Source organism: Gymnodraco acuticeps, unplaced genomic scaffold, assembly GCF_902827175.1.
Source record: "Gymnodraco acuticeps unplaced genomic scaffold, fGymAcu1.1, whole genome shotgun sequence".
NCBI classification, from domain to species: domain Eukaryota; kingdom Metazoa; phylum Chordata; class Actinopteri; order Perciformes; family Bathydraconidae; genus Gymnodraco; species Gymnodraco acuticeps.
The window spans coordinates 263783-281245 of NW_022989855.1; the positions used below are offsets into that span (position 1 = coordinate 263783).

General features: G+C 42.6%; 1 protein-coding gene across 2 annotated transcripts in view; it reads left to right on the forward strand.

The window, feature by feature from the left end:
- Window positions 1-17463, forward strand: part of iglon5 (IgLON family member 5) — a 106869-nt gene that overhangs the window by 79551 nt on the left and 9855 nt on the right. For both annotated transcript variants that reach the window (XM_034239971.1, XM_034239974.1), the window contains exons 2-4: window positions 9141-9219; window positions 12340-12572; window positions 14413-14532. In XM_034239971.1, the coding sequence (XP_034095862.1) occupies window positions 9141-9219; window positions 12340-12572; window positions 14413-14532 (432 nt within the window). The remainder of the gene's footprint in view (window positions 1-9140; window positions 9220-12339; window positions 12573-14412; window positions 14533-17463) is intronic.

The following is a 17463-nucleotide window of genomic DNA, read 5'->3' on the forward strand; positions in this document are numbered from 1 at the left end:
ATCACCCAGGCGGAAAGAAGGGGTTGAAGTGAAAAGGGAGGGAGACTTGAGTTCAAAGTCGGTTATATTTTTTACTTCATCTTTGTTGAATAGAGATCAACCAGGAAGTGTGTGAGCAAGAGTATCACGCTGTCTAGCGAATGAATAAGGACTTAACAGCAATTGAACGGTGGCAGCGCGGTGGTGCCAAAAGCTACCGGGGTGTCATCCGCCTTCCATCTGGTGAGAGACAGGGACACAGAGAAAAATATAGGGTTGCTCCAAGATTCCTTAAAGTGTACTCCACTCTTGCCAACACATCAGGTAGCCTACAAAGGAGCATGAGCTGAACCAAACTCACTGCAACTTGGAGTCCAGGGCCGGAGTTTGGTGGGGGTGGGGGTGGGGGTGGGGGTGAGGGTGGGGAGGGGCGGGGGCGGGCAGTTTGAATGTCTGCCACAAGCTCTCCAGCACAGCAGTAGCCAAACACAACTGGCAGGGCGGCTATGTGTGCAGGAGCTATCGGTGCCGAGTCACAGCAGCAGTGCAACAATGGCAAGAGCTGCTGCGATTCTGAATGCAAATCAACCCCATCCACAGCTGTAAGGGTGGCTCTGGGCACAGCCAGGCAGAATCCAACTGCACACAAACAGACGGAAGTTTGCAAACACATGCACGAAAACACACTTAAACACCCACATAGATTCACAAATACGCTCAGCACACGGATTTACATAACCTCTCTCTCACACACACTCACACATGGATGCTTACTTCATCTGTGCTTGCCAGCGTCTCAGTGCACTGCATCATGCCTTCCTCCTTTTTTTCCCCCTTCTCCCATTCCATCCCACAGGAGCTCCCTCCTAAGCAGGTGTTAGCTGATTTCTGTTCCCTCAGGCAATTCAGTTTTGTTCTTTGTAGCAAGTACTGGTGCTGTGAATTATCCTGACAGCACCTTACTCCTGGGCTCTGGCCCTCTCCTACCCCCTACTCTTTTCACTCTCGTTGCCTGCACCCTGCGCCTCCATCTTTCCCTCCCTGCCTTGAACCTCTCTTTTCATCTCCACTCTCCTACCACCACCCTGTGGTGCAGCTAGCGAGTCCGCTGGACGAGCTGCCCAGTGGCCCTGAACAACACATCAGCCCACCCACACATATAAACGAACACATAGCATGCTGAGATGGACCCACACACACAAAAACTTAAAAAATGTTCAGTGAAAAACACACGCCAGGAAATATACACACATGGAGGCACACAAGCTAAGATGCAGCCCAGGTGCACTTGAAGCCGCCACTTTACAGCAGTACCCTCAGTTATCCGTGCTTTCATTGACATTGAGTGTGTTGATGTGAACATTTTGCTCCCCCCCTGTAGCCAAATGTTGCTCACTTTTGTTTTACTGTTTGCAAAAGGCACAGACAAAGGATGACTTATTTTAGATTGCTCATTACCATGGCGGCTTCAGACTGCTGCTAATTGCCCTCCATTCACTCATCACAATTAACTGGTCTTATTTCTCTGTTTGAGTACATTACATATTTTGCATATTTCAACAGAAATGTGTCTTTATCAGTAGGAAATGAACGATGGGAGGATTTAATAAGCTAAGTCAATGGTGGCTTTGTTAAGGCTAATTAATGCAAAAAATAAAAGCTTCATGAGAAAAATAATTCGGCTCCACATTGACTCAAGATTTGGTTCAAAATGTACTGAATGCGTTTCCAGCACATCGTGTTTTGTCTTTGATGGAAATTGCATGATTTCAGCTCTCAGTGTAAGTCAATGTCCAGCGGCAGTAATTATCAAACTCTTGTCAAAATCAGTTTTTTCCCATTTGTCCTACTTTACAATTGTGTCATAAATGTCGATTGGCAGCCAGTATTGCCTGGCCATCCATTTCTCACACATACTGCCCAACACTCAACTGACTTTTAGATGCCTCATTCTTTTTGACTCCACTTTACAGCCAATGGCCCTATCGAAAATAACAGCTCCCGTGCTATTACACTCCTTTGTCTCCTGTCACTATCGCCCGGTAATTGCTGTTTTTATTGTAGCCTCTTAGAGGCTCAAGTGTAAACTATAGGGTAAGCTTCGCCACTGTGCTGCAAAGCTTAAACGCATGACTGGAAATATGTGTTCACTCTCACAGCGTCAGACAGTGATCCTTTGAAAAGTGAAAAATATGGAACACCAGAACATATTTGTATTACACAGTTTTGTTTATTACGTTTTGACATCCAAGTCTGGCCTTTACAACAAAATGACATAAGACCAGAAAACTGTTTAAATTGTGCATCAGTGATTTGTAAATGTTGCTGTCCACAATCAGATCAAACACTTTTATGTCGTTGAGATTAATCTGAAGAACTTGTATGATTTACATATTACCAATACTTATTATAGATATAGAAGCAGAATGATATTCTTATCAATGGTTCTCTGTGGAGTTATTTGGCCACGGCTGGCTATATGGAGCACTACTTTGAAGAGCACTTACTTGTCTTTGATTGAACACTATTCAACACTCAGTGGCAGAAGGGCAACAATAATTGTTTGTATTTATCATAAAAAGGCAGAAAAGGAACATATTTAGAGCCCCAGCCACAGATGCAAGCCGTTTTCAAAACATAGAGTTTATTTGCGAATGTTCTCTATGAAAAGTAATTAAATCCCTCAAGAGTACTTTAACATAAAAGAATATTTATCAAAATGTCTAATAAAATAGATAGTGGGTAAGGGTTACTCACTGAAAATGTGTTTACTCAGGTGGTATAATATATTACTAAAAAGGAGGAAGAAAATATTTCTCAAACTTTTTACTTAGATTTACTTTTGTCATCACCATGCTGCTGCTCCATATTGGTATTCCATTTATGTTGTTATTGTTTAAGTTATTATCAGAGGATGCTAGACCCAAGGCTACTTTGAGTAAATCAGTATTTAAAGCTTCTCTTTCAAAACAGTGGCAGCACTTCCCTACAAATCTGTCAAATTACCAGTGCACAGGGTGTATTTAGGACAGTCTACAGGGCCTTGTGTAAGGCAGGCCTGTGTGTGTACTCACTAGGAAAGGAAGTAACAGTTTAACTACTGTATTGATTTCAAGAGTGCTAAGGGGTTTAGGCGTCAGTCCGAGGAAAATGGGGGGGTAAAAGAAAAAGGAGTGGGGCTCGTCCCTGGTTTTAGCACGCTCAGCTTTTCTCCCCGGCCAATGCTTGATTCAGTGGTAAAGATCTGCGGTTGCCCATTGAAGTTGTACAACTGCTGCATTGAGTACTGTATGGCTCCGTGCACTCTGCAGTGCTCTATTGATTGATGTGTGAAGAGGGATTAGTGGGTGGAGGGAGCGGAGGAGATTTGGGGTGGGAGGGAGGGGTCAGCAGATGACCAAAGGCAGAATTGTGGATGCAGCATGTGTACAATAAAAGAGGGGCAGATGTCACATCTTTGATAAGGCCAAGTCAGACACCCGAGGGTGATGCCCTGCCTTTCTGTAAACTGCTGATTTCTTTGGCATGCTTCTGAGATCAAACTGTGTTAGCAGTTAGTCAGAATGGTTGGGGGCGAGTAAGACCAGATAAATGACCTTGAATTACAGGCAGCTAAATGCCCCAACCGAGGCTGTTGATGCTTCAGAGCAAGCTCAAGAGATTAGTTAATGTCAAAATAAACCACATAAAACGTAAACACTCCTTCTAGTCAATCCACCACGCTTCAACTCTTTGGTCTGAGGGGATGGGAAAAAATGACTTTTACCAGACAGATTCAAAACAATTCATTCACCGTGACTTCTCTGACATTTCTTAGATTTCCTGTCAAGTGGAATCCTGCTGACATCCATTTTGCTTCACCGACAATTGTAAAAAGCAGCGTCCTGCGTATCCATCTTGTTGTGCTGTTTGAGCGTAGCATTCAGGTGGTTTCCCACTCTTTGCCCATCACTCGCTCCCTGCTCTCCCGTTGCTGTCCCTGACAGGTGGTGCCGAAGACAGGAGTGTCATCGATAGGGAGTAAAGGGGCTGAATGAGTATTGGAGTGAAGGAAAATAGGAGGAAGAGGGCAGGAAGATGGGGCTTCAGAGGGGTGGACATGAGGTTGGATTTGGGCCGTTCAGAGTTAATGGGATCAGACGAGGAAGAGAAAGGGATATCTGTGCTGGTTAATGTTTAATCCTCCACCCCCAACCCCTTGTCTCCTGCCTCAGGCTCCCGGCATCGGATAATCCTTAGGCTGCCTCTCTTCATCATCAAGGTGTCAAAGGGAAGTGCCTCTGTAAATATTTAATTGGCTGCAGCATGCCGATGTTAATTATGCGGGTGTGTCTTTCCTTTGCTTTGCTCTCTGCCCCAGTGCTACAGACTGTGTCCTCGCACATTTCTCTCCTCCTCATAGGGGTGCAACTCCGTCTCTCCCCTTTCTGCTACTATTAACACCAATACTGCTATTGTCACCTTCTACTACTGCTGCTGCAACAACTGTAAAACTACTCTACTGTTGCTGCTGCTCCACAACACACTGTAATTCCATATTCCACTACAACTTTTCTTATTTTTCAATGACTTTCTTTTTGGGGACTCAACCCAGCTATCTATTTCACCTCTGTCTTCCAACCGTGTGCTGTGCCTCTCTGCTCTTTTCAATTTCAAAACCATGGCAGCCTCCCTTAAAATGGATTATTGTTATGTGTTTCATTACAGCCGCCGCTGTTATCCGTCTTGACGCCAGTAATGCTTTCAAATGTAGCTTTGCCTCCTTTCTCTGTTTATTTGATCGTCAAGGGCAATGCGAACAGATGAACTGTTCAAAGACAGCCTTGTAAAGACTATGCAGGCTAAAGTCTCACAACTCAACAGAGCTCTGCTCATAAGTGTCTGCCAGTAGCAAGTGCAATTACAAACAGGCGCATGTAAAAGTCAAGAGAATACAAATCACATAATAGATGTGTCATGGGTACTGAACAAGCAGCCTTGCAACGCTCCAAAGACACATTGCAGGAGAGCTGGGAGACAAACAGTGGAAATAATTATTTGAATGTCCACCTATAAGCTAACAATAGATAAAGCGTTATCCACAGATGAGCAGAACAGGTTCTTCCTTTTGTAGGGTGTTCATTATAACCGCTGAACTGATTGACCCTTATTGGTGAATTAATAGTCTTCTAGTCTAGTGTTTTCCTTTATGTAACTGCCACAGGATTGTCCAATGTTATTCTCTTAAAAATGGCAGCAAATCTAGACCCAAAGCTCACTGCTGTGTGCATACAAAGGCTTCACAGGATCATTTGGACAGAATACAAGTGTGTCTTTGTGTGTGAATGTGGGTTATGTATGGACGCGGGGGTTCCTGTTGTGTGCCAAATCAACAGGTCATAGCAAGGACAAGAACTACCAGTGGCCATGACAGACTGTATGAGCTGTAGACAACAGTGGGCAGGACATTTGAACCAACACCAGGGGCCACTGCAGTGTTTCCCACCAACACTGTTTGATAACGTTATACTGTACATCATTCCTTTATTCATACTCGGCTGACTTGTGGTTTTAAACAGACTCAGGATTGTTTTCACTCACACAAACAAATCCATTTTTGTTTTAGTAAAGGACTGTGCCAAAGCGGTTAAGACAAAGAGCTTTCTTTTGGCTTTCACATTGTGTTTGTGTTTCCACATTTAGAGTCTGCAAGGTAGACGGTGGTTAAAGCTTCCCTGTTGGCAAGCACACCCTCCAACGTGTCAACGGGCGAGACTCCTCCTGGGGGTGCAGTTAATCGGCCTGCATGCTGAGCAATGGGAGTGAAAATGGAAAAAGCAGGATTTGAGATAGGGATCAATAAAGCCAAAAGTAGTCCAGGAATTGAAAGTGATGTCTGATGATTCTGTTTTGGCCGTGCAACCAGCACACTGCAGGTTGCACTCTGGACTCATTATTGTCCCCTTTGATCATGTCTGCTGTGTTTGGTTCTGCAACATTTGAATGTTTTGCCTGAAAGGGATGACATCAATAGTCCTGGGACACATGTTGTCATTCAGCCAGATGATGATGTTTGCATTTTGTTGTTTTTACACCCAGCGTTCCCACTCTCCCATTAATGAGATGTTTCCGAGGCCCATTCTGTTATCGGCGAAGGCATAAGCCATTTTCCTCCATGTAATATTAATTGTTTATTGCTTTGACCAATTTTCACAACAGGATTTCCAGCCTGGTTGCTAAAATCAGCGTTAATAGATTAGGTAAGGTATGTTTATAAATTAAGTATTGCTGGCTCTAGACTTTTTTTATTTGAAAATTAGCTACAGCAATCATTAAACCGTAAAAGGTTTATTTTACAAAGATCTATTTATGTTGTCATTTGAATGTATTGCTTTCAACCTTAAATATTCTAATAGCTACTTCTGAATATAAAGTTTGTCAATTTTCCTGGAAGCTCGGGTTATATTCAACGTGGTCTGCTCTAGATTTCCAATATGATATTTATGCCAAAATAAAGTATAATTGCTATTCATACAATGCTAAGCTACCAAGGTGAAGAAAGGTCAGCTTTTGTCTCAAGATTGAGGTGGCCTTCCATCTCCAAAACACAGATGTATCTGTTGTTGTTTGGTATACACAAGCTGTTGATTATGTACAACATTTTCACTTTTTCTACTAACTCAAGCAACACTGCATACTGAGCATCCAGTGAGTGACAGAGGTCACTAAGAGTTACAGTGAATACATCAGAAACAGTGGATGCTAGGTATTCCGGTTCCCCCTGTGTATGCCAACACATTTGTAAATCCCACAAACAATCTCACATGGGATCGTTGTCACAATGAACTCAGACAAAGCTCCTCCGCTGCTTGTTTGGCTCTTCGATGAGTGTGTTTGCATACAGTATGTGTGCATGGCACGTCTGTGATTGGTGTTGTGTGTTTGACAGAAAGTGTGTGCTGAATGTGTCGACCAGGTTATCACGTTGTGCAGCGTCTGTGAGCAGAGGCAGGGTGATACAGGTTTTAGAATGTGGGGTGCCAATCGAGCTGTGAAAATGGGAATTGAGTAGGGAAATGGGAATTGCTCCCTGCTGGTCCGTAACCTTCGCAATATTGTTTGAAGCATTCAGCGCATTCATCATTCATTCAATCCAAATGTGTGGGTTGCGTTTGTGTCCCGATGGTTACATTGTGTGATGGAGAGCGACTTCTCTCTATTTGTGTGTCTGTAATTGCGTATGTGGGCTAGTGTGTATTTATGACAGCATGTCACACCCGTCTCCAAGCCCCAAGCCCTGGAACGGAATTGAATTAACCTAAATAAAGTCTAGTGTGTAGCGTACAGAACACTTGAAAGGCAACAGCTGAGGGCTTGAGCTAAGGACTGTCTGAGTTTAAGACAGAAAGCACAAGCACAGTATAGGCAACATTACTCTGTTGTAAAAAACACAGATAAACGAAAGCTTGTGTCAGTTTTTAAACATTGGACACAATGGCTAATGTGCTACACCCCTCCTCTAAGGCTTTCAGAGAGAGGGAGAGAATATTGGAGCCAGTTCTGGGATCCTTGGCCGCCCTAGATAGCACAGCAGCAGTGGCAGCAGCAGCACCCATTAATGCGATTATAGCTTTTAGCTGAAGATTTTCAGGGCCAGTTTTCTTTAGAGGCATCATTAGTTTGTCCTCCTTTCTTCTTCTCCATCGGTATGTCAGTAAACAAACACACGCATTCACACACAAATGAAGGCTAGGTACTGTAACTGCTTATATCCAACCATGCGCAACACATGCAATGGTGCACACACAATCATACGCACATGAATATATGAATACACAAGCATGCATGTAGCCCATATTGACTGTGCCATAGCCACGCACACTAGCCAAACCACACTACATTCACAACAACACACAGAAAAAGAGGCATAATTAGTCTTTATTTTGATTAATTATTATTTAGTGTAGTTGGCACTTCTCCGGACTTTCTGTTATGCAGTTTGAAAACCTTTTGATTAGCAATCCATGAAGCACATTATTATTCTGAAGCCTTTCTCATTATTCTTTGTAATCAAACCATGATTCCACAAAGACCCGTTCTTAATTCAAAACCCACATTTCCTCTAGTGCTGCATTGTCGTCATTTTGGGTCTCGTTGCTTTGCGGATTCCCAATCAGCATGCTTAACATGTTTTTGACTTTGTGCGGCTATTTAACAAACCTTGAGGTGCTTCTAAGCTCCTCACTGCGCCGGCTTCATTTCATAAAGTCACCATTTATTAAACCTCAAGGCTACACCACGGCAAAAGCTTATTGGAGATATTGAGGTCATTTTACTGGGAGGGGGAGAAAGACATTGTTGGAGATGGAGGGAAGACACAAGCTGAGGTACTACGTGTCATGCTGTGTTGTTGAGTTTAGACGGGTATAGCCAGGTGTCTTATTAGAGAGCGGCCTGCCTCAGTAGGCACGTTCTCTGCCAGCATATAAGGTCTTTGGTTATCTTTGTTTTCTACCCAAGCAAGTTCACAAAAAGACTTCAAACTGTTTTAAAGTGTTTTTCTCACCTGAGTGCCGAAACACATCTCAAAGATGCCAAGTTCGTTTTTCCTCACCAACTAATGGCCCTCAGTATGTGTGTGTGTGTGTTTGTGCTTTGGTAAGCATGTGTCTCTGTTCTCTGAGTGTGTGTGTGTGTGTGTGTGTGTGTGTGTGTGTGTGTGTGTGTGTGGTGTGTGTGTGTGTGTGTGTGTGTGTGTGTGTGTGTGTGTGTGTGTGTGTGTGTGTGTGTGTGTGTGTGTGTGTGTGTGTGTGTGTGTGTGGGCAGGATGAGCATCCCTTCTGTTACCGTTGCTGTCCCTTCATTTCATGCTCCAGCAGCTCCGCGTGAATCCTCTTCCCTTGGCTCATTATCAGTGCTGTTCAATGAACGTGCATCCCACCAGAATGCAGGGTAAAACCAAATCATTATTCAAGAACGGGGGTCAGTGCAGACGTTGTGACTCTTTTGTTTAGTATAGTTATTACTTTCCCTTCAGAAAGCAAAATGCAGAGCACATCTCCACCCAACGTGATTTGGTTAGGCAGTCGATTCTCAAGCACCTGACCTGAGATTGATGAACACCAGCGCCTGTTACCGTTATTTGAAGCTCATTGGTGTCTTTTCTCTTTTTTTCTTGGCAGCGTCCAGTGTGCACGGAGCAGAATTCGGACACCTGCCGGACAACATTACAGTGTTGGAAGGAGAAAGCGTCACTTTGAGGTAACTCCTAATCCCACACCTGCACCTACTAATTGCCTAAAAAACCATGTTGGTGTTTTCCACCCACCTGTCATGCCACCTGTTAATTACCAATTTTCTCTCTCAAAGCTTCAATTAAGCACCCCACATTGTGCCATACTTTTCCTCTTTTTTTATATCCTTGCAAATAAAATGGTATAACTTTTTACTTTTTGCTGGAGTCATCCTGTCTGTCTGCAATCAACTTTTATTTAAATGTGAAAATATTATTACACAGGTCAGTACAGGGGGTAGAGCTCATCTGCATCCAACCTCACCTGCCTAACTGTGAGTGATAAAGTAGAAATCACAGCTTTCCCCGGCTACCAACCAAGCGGAAAAACAGCTAACTTGCTTTCCCCCTTCCTCTGGATGTGACCTGGCATGGCAGTACATTCAGCAGCTCAAAAAGTCAACTCCAAGTCAACATTACTTTCATTCCCTTTAAGCCTACACCTCTTCAGATTTCTGAACAAATTCCTCTTTTAGTCACATTTTTCTCTTGAAAGAGGAGTGGGCCTTTCACTTATATCAAATGTGTTATTAGGAAGCCATCTAGAGCTCTGTCAATAATTGTTAACATCAACATGTCTCTCACCATGTTGGAAATCAAAGGACCAGGACGCTGATCTATAATGTCATCAAGACGTGAAGCCTGAGGCTGTTTTATTGATGCTGTGGAGATGTTAAATCTATAAAACGTACTTGGGTGTTTTCACACTGGGTGCTAAAATCACCTTAAATCAATTTACAGTTGAGTATAAGGAGAGCTGTGCATTAATGTTACATTACTGGCATGTTTTACCTTGTTTCTGGCTGTAGACAGGGTCGCCATCTCCCATGACTTTTGACAAATTGATTGGATAAGGGGCATCTCTTCGGTTGACCAATCACAACATAGCCAAGCAGCTAACCAATCAGAGCAGACTGGGCTCTGGTTTCAGACAGGCCGTTTTTCGATATCGAGTATACATGATGCAGAGCCACTATTTCAAGTATACTACGTCATCGAGTGGCGCCGAATGCTGGGCATTTAACATGCATTTAAACAGTCCTTCGGCGCCACTCGATGACGTAGTATACTTGAAATAGTGGCTCTGCATCAGGTTTACTCGACATTGAGAAACGGCCACAGAGTGTGAAAAGAGTTGCTGTAGCACAAAGAAAAATAAAGACCTTTTTGAACATTAAAGCACGGAGACAAGTCACTATAAACCTCCCCCTTTTACTGTTAAAACTAAACATATGCCACTTCTGGGTTTTCTACACAAGTTGCATACATCTACAGGTTTGGACCAGTTCCACCAAATGATTATTATTTTCTGAATGTGTGTTGTATTTCATTTCGTTTTGTTTTAACATTATTCAGTAACTCACAAGAAAAAACAATATACCTGGTTTTTATTGCTGAAACATGTTTTCCTACTTTGCTTTTGTTAACCATCTCACAACCCCTCTGGCTTGTGTTTGGGTGTCCCCTTGGGAACCACTGCTTAAGAATTGTACTATGAGTTTAAATTCAGAAAGCACTACCATACTAGCTCCCTCAGTAGAGATGTTACGGCATATTTTGTAATCATTTGTTTGTGTAAGGACGGTCTGCACAGAACGACCGAATGCTAACAAACATTAGACTATAGCGCTTTATAAATAAACTCTATTTTTAAGTAAAATCACTTCCGCCCAAGTTGGAAAAATACTTGCGCTGTGCTTGAGACAATGCTGTTGTGTTGGCTTTGATGTGGGCCATTAAGACATTTGATGTTATTATGATTCTCATTTCCTCTTGGCCTGCAGTCATATAGCAACATCATCAGTGCAGAAGTGATTAATTTTAAAAATAGATAATAGACGGTCCACATATAATGATTTTTAATGGTGGGTTTTCTTACTGTATCGTCTCTTTATTTAAACCCACCGGCAACAAACTGAATTTTAATCAAATAATATTCCCTTTTCATTTCCAATATTTCAAAACCTGTTAGAAGTGGTCTGCCCTCCGGTCATGTGTCCACCTGAACGTCAGCCCAGTGCCTTGTTGCCTATTTGTAAAGGACTTCCATGCTGTGCTGCACTGTGGCTGTTATGCATTGTGGTGTCAGTGACTTGACAGGTGATCTAAGATCTACCTCAACCGTGATATTTATCTGGGTCTTATCAATTAAACATGAGGACTACAGAGGCATGTCCTCGCAGCTAGTTGAGGCTGGGTAAGGACATCTAGTGGCCGAGGCAAGAACTGAAGTCACACCTGTGGACTGTGGTTTGGAAATAGCCACAATCTTTTAGAACAAAAGTAATTAACTAATACACTTTCATCACCAACATCATAATTCACTCTTTCATTATTTCCACTAATGTTTGCCATTTATTGCCATTTAATCTAATTTAATTTTACAGCCACTTTAAGGCTAATGGCCAGTGGACAAACCTCTGGACTTGAATGTACCTTGGACTGCATCCATTAGCAAACAGACAATGTTACAGACAAAGTAACCCAGCTGTTAAAAGAATAATGGACAACCATTTCAATGCGTTGCTTGCAAGCTGTACTTTTGTAAAACTGATCTCAACCACATTTTTTTATAATATGACCCATTTTTCTCCATCTGTGTAACAGGGGTGATGGATATTCATTAGCAACTGGCTGCAGAGAAATTGAGGAAAAATCAGAAAAATATTATTAGTCTACTCTAGAGACATAACAGATGCAAATGCTTGGATACAGCACTGGGCATGAGGGGTCCATGAGTGGTATAATTAGTTGAAAAGATGTGAATCATATATTATGACCTTTGCAGTCACTGTATTTGCACATAATTGAACTCCTATAGGATATTTTAAAACAACAGGTTCTACAGCAACATGATAAAAACGCCATCACTTCTGTATCATGAGTTATCTTTTCTGAGAAGCTTTAAAATCGTTATGGTGGGTGCAATAGTATAACTAATTAAATGTTTTAATTTGATAAATCACTCATTTGTTTGTGTTTACTTATTATAAATGTAATGATAAAACACCTCAGCACTGTTTAGGGTCAACCTACACATAATGTAATGCAGGCCTCTCACCTGTTAATCGCTTCCTGTCCCCTCACAGATGTCGGATCGACGAGGAGGTGACCCACAAGGCCTGGCTGAACCGCTCCAACATCCTGTTCACGGGGACAGACAAGTGGTCACTGGACAAGCGTGTGACGCTGGCCAACAGCAACAACAGTGACTTCTCCATCCACATCGACAACGTGCAAATATCCGACGAGGGGCCTTACACATGCACCTTCCAGGCCAATAACAAGCCCCGCATCGCCCATGTCTACCTCATCGTCCAAGGTGAGCAGCTGAGTGGAGACCAAACAGGAATTTGTAATAAATGTTTCCAACTGCTAGCTCCTTTCCAAAAACGATCCAGAGTCTGCAGATTTGATTGCCAAGGCAACTGCTAAATAATATATGTGTGCACCGATGTTAGTGTAAGCAGCCTTTGACAAAAGCTGAATGGCTTAATTGGTAATTCATATGAGCAGTGCTGTCTATTGGATATGATTGAGGTTTGACTTCAGGGGAAGCAATTAAGATTTCCTATGGTTACATTTCAAAGTTCCTTGTCTGGTAAATCATGTCTAAATGTATGATAGGAAACTTAGTAGTTACTGCTTTTATGATGTTTGAGTATCTATGGTTGGTATTTATAGTTATATCAAACGGCAAGTATATGATTCAGTCTGAAAGCCAATGCTTGTGAGGCTACAGCCATTGGCGGTTCTAGGGGGGGCCAACAAATTGTAATTACATTTTTAAAATGGTTGACACAAATTCTGTAACAAACACATTTTTGGGATTTGTTGGGGCAAAATGACTTTAAACTGAACAAAAAATGTTTAATTTGTACCGCAATAAATGTGCCCCTCTCCTCAAATAACTGGCCCCAGTAAAAGTGGTCTCAAACCGCCACTGGCTACAGCACAGCCAGTCTAGTGCAGGTGACAAATCACATTTCCATTATTTCCATGTAGCCAGTTAGGGTTATTTGTCTGTATAAACAGAAAGATATGCAGATAGATGAAGATGTGTGTGATGGAGATGAGATACACAGGGGGGTTGTCCAAGTGCCTGACTAAATAACAGACAATTCAGGACTGCGACTGAGGCTCAGTCATCAAGTCAGCAGCTAAGTGAGTGAGAGTCTGGCTGATCCTGAGTGACATGATGTAGGGGCGCAGACCTGCCCAGAGGATGGATCTCAGACCTTTTCCTCCTGCATGTGTCAATTTGCATGCATATTTTTCGACTGTGGGTTGGGCAAATTGTACGAATACATCACCAGGAGAATCAAACTTTTAACTGGATATATTAGGCTGTGTTCTGTTGGAATGAAAACACAAGAGCTGGCTCACAGCTTACATGTGGCGGAAACAATGTCAGCTGATTACTAACAGAGTTTTCACATTGCACTGCAGCCAAACAAACAGTCATGTCTGCAGGGTGCAAAGCTTGGCACAGATGACCATATACCTAATTCCAAGTCGCCTGCAGTTCCAGCCCTAGCTTGGTATCTCACAAAATAATTACACCCTGAAGTCAGTGCATCAAGCAGGAGCAGCTTCAACGCCACTCCAGTCTGTGCTTTATCGCTGCAAGTATTCAACTCTAGTAAGATAAAGAAAAATAGGATCCTCGGTAGATGCCTTGCAAAACAAAAAGCAATCTCAGGGCCAAGCTCATTAAAATAAATGATAATGGGACATTTAAATTCAAGGGCCATCTTGTTATCAAACTAACTACATGCATAGCACTCCAACACTTTGTGGGTTTGGGGCAAAGTGGCCATTCGACTTCAAAGTAAAAATTCACACTATCAGTTCTACACATTTTCTTTTTTTTCTTTAAAGATCAGATCTGATTAGATGTCAGGAGAAGGAGATTTTATTGCCCTTTGCAGCAAATTACAATGCAGTGCATCATAAGTAGACGGACAAGCATATTGTTGCACAGTTCAGTAAGCACTCAGGCACAGATCATTAATCAGCTGATTGCCTCTCTGTCTTAGGTGCAGGGATTTGCATTATACTTTAAACACCTTAATAGGCTGTAAGGGCATATCTCATCAATAATGTATGAAATGAGAGGGGATTTTGAGGTCATATTTTAATAGCATGATCTTGTTTTTCAGTGCCCGCCAGAATCGTCAACATCTCGAAAAACGTGTCTGTGAACGAGGGAGAGAATGTAAACCTCTTCTGTCTGGCGGTGGGTCGGCCTGAGCCCACCGTCACCTGGAAAGACCAGAAATGTAAGCTACCCCTTCCTGTTTGCTTGTCTTCACATCCAGAGATCTCTTGTTTACAGCTTCACCTTTATCTCCATGCCTTCACATTCATCCCTACCCCGGGTCTGCCTTAGCTCTTTTATTTTTGTACCCCTGTTTTTCTTCCTAAAGGCTTATCAGCATTCAGCTCATATCCACATCTTTATCCCACATACCTGTGCCATAACTCTTAAACCCAGCTGTTTAGTCTGTCCTAAATTTATACTCTCCGCATTTTCCCAATGTCCCAATGTTTTGTCCCAAATAACCACACATTATACCTAATTATCCCCACCGCGCCACCTGTAATCATCAGCATCTGTCTTCATCCACCCTGTCAACCGGCATCATGAAGCCAACCAACCTACGCTAACAGCCCCTTAAGTCTTCTATTTTTAGCTTCCATCATTTTGGGGAATCATAATGAGTTGAGAGTTGTCAGGCTGACGGATTAAGTACAATCCATTTGATTTGATCAGCACTGCATTTATTTTATATTTGTTCCCATCTTTGTCACCACTTACGTCCAAAGTAGGGAAAATAAGCATTACAGTGCCAGTAGAGATGACATGTTGTTATTAAATGTAATGGCAGTGCTGTGTGAACTGTTTGGCACATAAAGACATTGTCCATGTACTGAATATAACATTAATCCATGACTCAATATTAGGGCTGCACAATTTAGGGGGAAAACATCTAATTGCGATTTTTCTGACAAATATTGCGATTAGATTTGCGATATTTGTTTTTAAGCGACCCAACGGAAGTTTATTGTAAATATATCTCCGGCTAGGAAGGTCATATCAACGTGCTCCCGTCTTTAGCAGCCCCGCAGCCCGAGCTACGAGTGAAAGAACTAAACTTACATGAAACTTCTGTTGGGTTGCTTTAAAGTCAAGCTTCAGTTTAAGGTTCACCCTGTAATAGAACATGTGATGGAGCATTACTAACCTGACTCAGATGGTTTGTTTCACCAAACCATCTAAAGCTCCATTGGAAGCCATTTGGAAAAGTATTTCAAAAATACTTGGCAGGTGACTGGATCAATCTTTCTATCACCTTCTATCATGGGCCACTTCTGATTGATTAACAATGGCTGGTACATGTGGAGCACAGCACTTCTGATTGGTGCGGATGACTGACCCACAAGAAGAACATTTTTTTTTGTTTTAAAGATTTGATAATCGCATCATTTCAAATCGCGATTTCGATTTCAAATCGATTAATCGTTAAGCCCTACTCAATATTCCTGTGTTTTACTTGCTCATCTCTTTAGACTTTGGAGGCTTTTACAATTTAATGTTTGCTATTCAGTTTAGTTTAAATAAACAGGAATACATTGCATATTGCATGAGCTCCATGACCTCTTTGTTGAAATATGAACTAATCTGTATTTGCTCTGTGAAATATGGCCATGTGTGTGGAGAAAAGTCCAAAATATCTTAGATTGAACTTTTGAACAAGGCAGATGAGAGATTTATAAGAAAACAAGGGTTATTTAAGACTTTTTCGTGTTCTGAAAATCAAATAATGAACACTTTGTTAGGAGGATGTTGCATCGATGTCACAAAAGTCACGATTGAAGCATTTCTACCTCACAACAGTATTGCCTGAGTTGCAGCCTGACTACAGCGGCAGAAGTACAGATCAAATGCAGCACCGAGACAGCAATAATAAATAGGTCAATGTGAACATCTTGTCAACAAGCTGTGATTATTGTTGGGCGAATAAATGCGCAACCAATACTGTACTGCTGTACTTACTGATAGCTTTGGGCTTGCTCAGAGGTCTGTTCCTCCTCCGCTCTCCCTGGTCTGTCCCTGAAATAGCCTGCTGTGTGTGCAATGTCCTTCTCTGCACAGTACAGTGTTTGTGAACCTACACAGTACCTTAGGCAGGGACAAGCCCGTAGTGATCACTGACACCCAAAAATACATGAAGTAGAAAAGTAAAGCATGCACAAGCACACACCTGCAGCACACCCACAACCTTACATCACAAACTCTGCGCGGCTGTTCTCATCTACAGCATTTCTCCTCTGTCAGCAGTAATCTTCCCTCTCAAGCCACCCCCACCATCTCAAACCGCCTCTCCCGTCTCCTCCCTCTCTCCCATAATAGCCCCACAGCTTGCAGGGAAAGAGATAGGGGATGCATTGCTATTCCGTGGGAGTCTGTGCAACCAAGCCATCAGTTGCAGGAGACCAGGGGCGGAGGAGAAAGAGGGGGAGAACTAGCCCAAAGAAACAGCACGAAGCTGCCAGCCATCTGTCCCCATTACTCAGAGACTGCATAGAGAAGCTGCAGCGTGGGGGGGGGGTTGAGGAGAACAGTGTATGTTGAGGTTGGGTGGAGAATCTGGTGGTGGTGAGGTAAGAGGAAGAGCAACCCCTTTGAGGCGAGACAGAGACCTTATTAGAGCTTTTAAACCCTTTGCAACTTGTCCACAGTTACCAGAGCAACATACAGATAGTTTCACTTCTCTGCACTGAGGTCTGCAGGCACTGCCTTCTTCCTCATTTTAACAGAGATCAGATACTATCTGTTGCACCCATTCACTGTCACTGGCATCCATCAATTGACAGACTCAAAAACATACAGTTGTGTCTTATTTAGTTGAATACACCAGTGAATAAGGGCCCCATCATTTGATGTCCCATCTGTTAAAACACACGGGCACACAAGCTTAGCATGGATGGATGCTTGTGGTGGTGAGACGAGTAGGAGGAATGCACTTTCACTAACAACTTGATTATGATAAGCATAAAGAAGTATATGCCTTTGACAATGAGGCTGTTAAAGGATGTGGGTGTTTGTGTGCATCCATCCACAAGCTTGAATCATCGACAAAAGTAGAATTGAAAAAGGAAGGTAGAGTTTGGCAAAAGCTAAGCAGTCACCAGAGCCAAGCAAATCC